General features: G+C 37.7%; 1 protein-coding gene across 3 annotated transcripts; it reads left to right on the forward strand.

Moving 5' to 3' along the window:
• The first annotated feature begins 520 nt into the window (after positions 1-520).
• On the forward strand, positions 521-7237 carry LOC104943694 (arfaptin-2-like). 3 transcript variants are annotated; one of them, XM_010769151.1, is made up of 10 exons: positions 521-783; positions 904-1012; positions 2194-2302; positions 2578-2640; positions 3193-3279; positions 3415-3518; positions 4382-4603; positions 4685-4842; positions 4943-5117; positions 5949-7237. In XM_010769151.1, exons 2-10 carry the CDS (start codon positions 914-916, stop codon positions 6102-6104), a joined length of 1173 nt encoding a protein of 390 aa, XP_010767453.1. In that variant the 5' UTR covers positions 521-783; positions 904-913; the 3' UTR covers positions 6105-7237. The 3 variants fall into 3 exon arrangements, with proteins under 3 accessions (XP_010767453.1, XP_010767454.1, XP_010767455.1); XM_010769152.1 differs by lacking the exon at positions 2578-2640; XM_010769153.1 differs by lacking the exons at positions 2578-2640; positions 3193-3279.
• The last annotated feature ends 668 nt before the right edge of the window (positions 7238-7905 follow it).

Genomic DNA, 7905 nt, shown 5'->3' on the forward strand with positions numbered 1-7905 from the left:
CACAACAGACGACTGTATTTATACAATTCGATTTCGAGAGATATTGCAATCAATGTAACAGGCAGGACGAAACATCCTGCCTTATAATGACTAATAATCACAACATTAAAGGGGCCAACACCTTGAGTTACTAATGCAGAGCTCAGTGTATGTTTGACAATTCAGATTTTCTTTTCACTAGTCAGTGAGCTGTTAGTGACATCTTCCGTAGCAGCAGAACACTGCAGTTAAGGGATAAAGCTACGTCAGCACCGCGCTACGTGGAAGATGGAGCGGGGGAGGAAGCTTGACGGTGATGCTACATTCAAGGTATTACCCTTCAAAATAATAGCATCCATTCACATTATACGCTTCCAGTCTCTCATGTATTTAATAAAACGAACTCAAGAGTGAAGATCCTATGTTTTACTTGAATTGCATTGATTTTAAACCCCTGCCATCTGACTTGCAATAGAATAAAAATCACATAGTATTTTATTTCGAAGTGCTACTAAAGCTGTTAGCTGGATGGATGCAGGGATTTTCTGGCTGAATTACATGAAAGCAGGCAGATAACGTGAACGTTGCAGGAAAAACAATGGATAACAATGGATGGATTTAGCATTGCATTATAGCTAATACAACAACGGTGCTTTCCCGTTGAACATTTTGCTTTTCAAGTTTGCTTTAAGTGTGAATAACGGCTTTTTTCTCCTCGGAAGGCTTGACTTCAGGTTTTCGACTGGTGAGGAAGCTAGCTGTCAACTACTATAGCCACTTCAGCGCCGCCACATTAGCATCAATGTAAGCAAGAACAACAAGATACTTTATGTCAATGTGGACTTGAACGCTGCAGACAGTAGGCATGTTGTAAAACTGCAAACATAATATTATCTTTAAGTGTCACTGTGTGCTGTCTTGCAGAGATTAAAATATGGCAGACAGTATCATGAGCAAGGCTGCAACCATGGAGATCCCCATTAACAGCAATGGAGACACAGGGACTCTGCCAGAGGATGACAGCCTCGAGCAGGTCAGTCACATTTTCTCTCAAATAGCTGACAATGGTTTTTAAATAAATCAGTTTTTTTGTGTTTTTTGCTCAGATTGTTTGTTTCTCGGACCCTTTTCACGCGATACACATGACTACTGCTGTTTAGGCCAGCTGTTACACATCAAACAGGCCTGCAAGATGTTTACAGGATCTGTAATGTTATACAACTGTCCCCATCAATACCTACATATGAGAAATATGGGTTTACAGCATGGTTAGTGAGCACAAGGATGACATTTATTTATGAGCTTCAGCTTGCATGAAAATCAATTCACAACTGTAATGTCAGATATAATGTCACATTCTTGTACAGGGATGAGAAAGCTGCAGTATCAGTTGTCCTATGAATAATATGTCTGTGTGAGGACAGTAGGGTCACCATACTGAATAATGAAAAGAGCATATAAGCTATTTCTGTGTGGTGACTGTGCAGGTTGACTCACTGTCAGTTGACAAAGTATGACTAATTAATTGACTTAATCGACAGATACATAACACTGATTTTCTCCTTAAAGAAACTTGCAAAAGTAAAGCTTTAAACCGTGTTTTATCTGGATGTGTTTATAATTGTTTGTGAATGAGTCATTTAGCATGAAAAGTTTTAAAGCTAAAGAAAATAGATCTCAGTGGACAAAGGCCAGAACATACAGTTAGTCCACTAAGAGTGGAGTAGCCTTGGGCAAATAGCTTTTTTTTCATTTGCACACAAATTCCTAGTTTGCACTATTCTTTTTTCATAGTATTATTATTCTTTATTTGGAATATATCATTATCAGAATCAGAAATCCTTTATTTGTCCCGCAATGGGGACATTTACATTGTTACAACAGCAGATAGTGCAGATAGAGTGAGGCAAAAGTGCTAAGTATGAACACATTATTAATAACACAATAAGTAACAAACAAAATGTTGGTATTGAGGTTATATTGCACTTCCATGTATATTGTTAGTGCAATATAACCTCCTGCAATGTCATGTTATAGTAACGTATAGTGCATACTTAGTACTGTATTGTACAACTACTGAGTTTTTCATGATAGATTATTTGTAAGTTGATAATGTCCAAAGATATAGTCACAGTTTCTAAACCATTACATTTGATAATATGTATTGCATTCTTAATCATATTAATTAACAATATTTTGTGGTGACCGCATCAGGACTTGCAGCAGGTGATGGTGTCTGGACCCAACCTGAATGAAACCAGCATTGTCTCAGGAGGTTATGGAGGACCTGCAGGGGGCATCATTCCTACCAGCAGCATCAAAGGTACTGTTTGGAAAAAAACTGCCATCCTTTACAGGTTTCACTTTGTTGCATATTCTTACGAACATGGTTTGCTCTCCAAAGATATCATTGATTTATCCACATCTACAGGCTGCACAGACTGCCATGCGCTGAGCAGGAGATTGTCAAAGCTGCAAACCTTAAGTCTCCTAAAGTGGTCGATACCTGACCCCCCTTTTCTCTCTTGTATTTTGATGTTTCACAAGAGTCTGACCTCTAGGCTCCAGGTTCACATTATAAACATCCATATCCCATAGGGCCAGCAGTACGCTTCAACCCTGAGTATGTGGACAGAAGAAGAGCCCCTGCTCCGGGACCAGGTGGCTGTGTATTCTGACAACCCTTTTTTGTTTTCTAAATTAACCTATATATGTTGATCAGTTTGGCTCTGTATAAGAGGTTTTGATATTGCTTGACTGAGGATGTTATATGAAAACTTGCTTGTGCCTCTTCAACTCACAGCTTCAGAAACAGAAAGTGTTTTGGCAGCTTCCAGGATTATAGGTGCACTAACCTGATACAGGGCTGTCACTTTAAATGTTGCATTGTTGTCTAATACGACTGTCCTCTTTTTCCTGTAAAATGTACTTTGGATGACAGTTTTTCATTGTTTGGTAGTTACCTCTCATCCCATGAAGTCCATTTTCATCTGTGAATAAACCCTTTCCTTCTGCATGAGAAACCGGCATGGTAGATTATTTCAAAATCCCTTTAACTCCAATGTATTATGTATCCTCCATCACGGAGCTTTACATTTTCTTTCAGTCTGCAAACTCTGTTGTTCGGCCGCATGCCAAACCTCTTTTTCACACATATTGCCCTTCATGCCATCTTTTCATTCTCACTCTTTATCATCCCCATGCTCATTACAGACATTCGCATGAAATCCAGGGGTGTTGGCTTGCTAAACAGCCAATCTGCAGCAAGTCGACTTTCCCAATACACAGACCAGCATCCAGGTATCACCAGGCTCATCACCATGTCCACACTGTTCTCACTCATTGTCATAGTCCATGCTTTTCATTTATCCCCCCGCCTTTTAAACTTTGATGACATGCATTAGAGTCTTCATACATTTTTGTTGTGTCTGTTAGGGTCGTCGAACAATAATACTGGTAATTCAACCGAAGAACTTTCTCGTGGTGTGGCAGTGGAGAAATTGGACAGTGTGAAGAAATGGGGCATAAATACATACAAGGTATAGTGTACTGTGTGTAGATTATTTTCTTTAAAAAGTTTCCCCAAGCTCAAAAAGATATATGCTTGCACTATTTATCATTCTTTGCAGAACCAACATACATTTGAGAATGTAAGAGAAGTTTAAAATACATTATGTGAACATTGTAGGTATCCTTTGGTCCCAAGCTTAACTGTGTTGTTAATATATATATCAGTTTTATTATGCAATAATAAATACTAAATTCTTTGATAATGGATTGACCTAATCCATTATCAAAGTATTTAGTGCTTTGGATTTACAAAACAAGACATCTCAATCACCTTGGATTTTGAGAACCTGGATTAAACATTGTTCACTATTTTCTGAATTTAGGATTAATAATTGAATCTATAAATGATCAAGATTAATCTATATTTAAAAATAATTGTAAATTGCAGCACTAGACCACCTTTTACATGTGTTTTTCAGTCATAATGACTTTGTACTACCTTTTAAAGGTAGGGTAGAATGGAGAAACCAGCTCGAGTGCGCTAGAATTTGAAAGTACGCAGCCGAAAAAAATCTGCACCTTCCTTCAGACTTCCTTACAGAGCCCCTCCTCCAACACACACACGAACGCACACATGACTAATGAGGGCACCAGATAAGTTTGTGCACGAGATGGAAGGCTGACAGGCAGGCAGGCCATCCAGTTATTTTAGCCGGGCCGGCTAAAATAATTGGTTGTGCTTTTTACAGTACCACGGCTTCCACAGATTAAATGTTTTCATGTATTTATTCTTAAAGCATTTCATGGAATATAACAAAAAGTGTTTCTGAAGTGAATTAACTATCCTACCTTTAATTTAATCTGCTTTTCTTTATGCATTTCCTCTTTGTAGTGTACAAAGCAGATGTTCTCAGAGAGGTTTGGCAGAGGTTCAAGAACAGTAGACCTGGAACTGGAAGCTCAGATTGACGTGTTGAGAGACACCAAGAGCAAGTATGAAACCATCCTAAAACTGACCACTGCACTCACCACTCATTTCCAAAGCATGGTGGAGACACAACAGGCGCTGGGAGACACCTTCTCCGACCTCAGCCAGAAGTCCCCTGAGTTGCAGGTACTGTTCAGTATTGCAAAAGCTCCCAGTGTGATGTGAGAGGGAACTGAAGTTGACAGGTCAAATTGTGTTTCTCTGCAGGACGAGTTTGGGTATAATGCAGAAACACAAAAACTGCTGTGCAGAAATGGCGAGTCTCTCCTCAGTGCAATCAGCTTTTTTGTGTCCAGTATCGACACACTGGTCAACAAAACAATGGAGGATACTCTGTTGACCATTAAATTGTATGAGAATGCAAGGTAACAAAACCTGATAGGTGAAGAATATGATCTGAATACCTTTGTGGTTATCACCTGGAGAATGAGAGCCTGACAGCCTGAACTGGTTTTTTCCGTGCAGACTTGAGTTTGATGCCTATCGTTCTGATATGGAGGAGCTGAGTATGGGCCCCAGGGATGCAGCTGCCATGGTCCGCATAGAGATGGCTCAGCATGATTACCAGATCCAAAGAGACAAATATGAAAGGCTGCGTAGTGATGTCACCATCAAGCTCAAATTCCTGGACGAAAACAAGGTTTGTGGTTTAAAGTCATTTCAAATGTCTGTCTACTAAAAGAGTAGCTTAATACCTCCGGAAATCTGTTATTGTTATATCTGATCTCCACTGGATTAACGTCTCAAATGTCTGCAGTGATGTGTAGGTAAAGTATTCAGGAACCTATGACATCACTGTTGGGAGTGTCTGCAACATTTATGACCTCACCCAACCCCAACCACCAGTGATGCTGGGTGTGGTAAGAGCTGAAACAGGCTTAAAACTGTCAACCAGTGAAACTCCTCTCTTCAGTCCGGTGTTAGGTTACCTCTTTAAAAAGACTCAATTACCTGTCATTCTGAATGTAGAATAAAATCAGTAGTTTGGTTAATCAAAACTATTATGCACTACAGCAGTGGTTTGAGGTTGAGTTGCCCCACTCAATCTCTGCCCATATTCATCTATTGACGCAGAACTGAGCAACCAGAGGAAGCAGGCAGGCTTCTTCGTGCACAGACATGAGCATAATTATGCTGTTGATAATTACAATAAAAGGCAAATGTCTTAGTTTTGTCAAAATCGAAACTGAGACATTGTTTAAAATCTGAGACACTGTTTAAAATCAAACACTAATGTCTGATAGTTTTCATCAACTAAGTAAGAAAGAATTACATCAACATTTGTTTGTATTTGAAGCTTGGGAATAAATAGAGGAATAATATGTGCAAGTTGCTTTCTGGTTGATTCCCTAGAATCTAAATAAACCGCTTGTAAATGTTATCTTAACAGATGTCCATGGGATGTACTCTTCCTCTAGAATTTAGAAACTGTGTTAGTAATGGCAACATTTCCCTCTTCTTTTTTCTTTAGGTTAAGGTTATGCACAAGCAGCTGCTTCTCTTCCACAATGCTATCTCCGCCTACTTTGCTGGCAACCAGGAGCAATTGGAACAAACTCTAATACAGTTCAATGTAAAGTTAAAGCCCCCGGGAACAGACAAGCCATCCTGGCTGGAGGAGCAGTAGACTGGGCTGGTTGAGGTGTACAGTGACAGCTGACGGCTGGTCAGGGAGGATCTTGACATTGGGGTTAGATGGGCAAGAATTAAATGCATAAATGAGTATGTTATAGGATCATTTGTGTTCAGTGATACAGCAAATGTAAGATTTTCTTTTGTAATGTTTTTAAGTATCACATATTACATAGACAGTACAACTATTTTAGTTGTACTTTGATTTTTTTGTTAAGTGACAAATTACTTTTTGTTTTCTTATCCTTTAGGTAGCACAATCATTTATCACTTTTTTTATGTATGTACAGTATAGTCTACTATTGTGGAAATACTCCTTGGCAGTTTTGCACATGCATTATGTTTTGTTTTTGTATTATGTCAAAAGCGTTATCTTATATATATATATATATATATTCAGAGTATATCACATTGGAGGAACTCCACAAATCAGATAAGCTGGTGGGATGATATAAAAAATATTATGATATATTCTATGCATGACTGAACCCTATCTTTTCAAGTTTAGTTTCACAAATTTAAATCAGAGCCACCAGGATAATGCATAATTTTCAAAGTTATCCCACCACGCTTCTAATAACACCTTGTGGTTTACCTCCCTGAATGGTCAATTTGCATAAAAGGGAAAAATATAAATACAGAGTGATTAAAGTGATTCTCTTTAACCTACAGTAATATATAATCCATAGCTATTTTGATATCCTAAATTTTGGGTAAGAGATGTGAATTCAGCACAGTATCTGTCATGTTTACTCCAATGTTTATATATGGAAACAAGCCTCAATAGATGTTACACTAAGTAACTCTGCATGAATCCATACATTAGATGCTTCAATCAATACAACTTCTGAACAATCAATATGTCCTTGCAATCCAAGGTGCAATTTAAAAAAAAAAAAAGAGCCTTCAACACTCATTCTTGAAGTCTCAAATCCTAAAATTCATTTCAGTGTCTCTTAAAGGACCGAATATATACGTACATTTCTTATTCTGTGTTATTTATTTACCAATTGTTTTGTGACACAACATTGTATGGTACGTGCATTTATTTTCAATTCTAGTCAGATGATTGTCTTTCTCTTGTAATGCATTTCCAATAAAATCTGCTGGATGTTTTGTTTCACTTAACTGTGCCGTCGACACAGATCCTTCAATTTTATGTGGGAAGCTCTTAAAGATGATGTACAGAAAGCTCACAATATGTTATTGTATGGCAACATTAATGATGTACTCACTAATACAACCTGATATATCTTTATCATGCTTTTCATAATTTATTAATACATTTAAAAACTTCAGTTTCTAAGCCATAATGATACCCATCAGATCCCTTGTATGCATTTACTGTATTCGACTGCTGTCCCGGCTAGCAGGTAACGTTATCACAACTTTGGCTAACGTTACCTACAGGTTCTAATAATGTTTTAAAGAAAACATTTTAATCTGATAATCAAAGAACCTTTTCAGGATGTTTATCATTTTTAAATAATGTTCATATAAGGTTTAAGGTTAACTAAGGCATAACATTTTAACTGCAACATTCAGAGGATGTTTTGAGGATGTTATTAAGGCCTGAGATGACGGTGTTTTTTATAAATTGTTCCTTTAATGTGATATGTTAACAAAGGTGGAACGTTTTGCCTGCAACATTCTAAAGATGTTTTTTGGACGTTTTTGAGGTAACACATTACAGATGTTCTTTTATAACACATACCTCAATGTTACATGATTACAAAAGAAGAACATTTTCAAAGCAACATTCAGAAAATGTTTTAAGGATGTTATGAGGCCTGAGA

The sequence above is a fragment of the Notothenia coriiceps genome, unplaced genomic scaffold (assembly GCF_000735185.1).
Source record: "Notothenia coriiceps isolate Sejong01 unplaced genomic scaffold, NC01 NC01_scaffold00006586, whole genome shotgun sequence".
NCBI classification, from domain to species: Eukaryota; Metazoa; Chordata; class Actinopteri; order Perciformes; family Nototheniidae; genus Notothenia; species Notothenia coriiceps.

Excerpts from the sequence above, each read along its gene's own strand:
- LOC104943694 (XM_010769151.1), top strand. The coding sequence starts at position 914 with ATGGCAGACAGTATCATGAGCAAGGCTGCAACCATGGAGATCCCCATT. Across the intron at positions 2,303-2,577 it reads TCCTACCAGCAGCATCAAAG|GGCCAGCAGTACGCTTCAAC; the intron begins GTACTGTTTGGA and ends CATATCCCATAG. Across the intron at positions 4,604-4,684 it reads AGAAGTCCCCTGAGTTGCAG|GACGAGTTTGGGTATAATGC; the intron begins GTACTGTTCAGT and ends GTTTCTCTGCAG.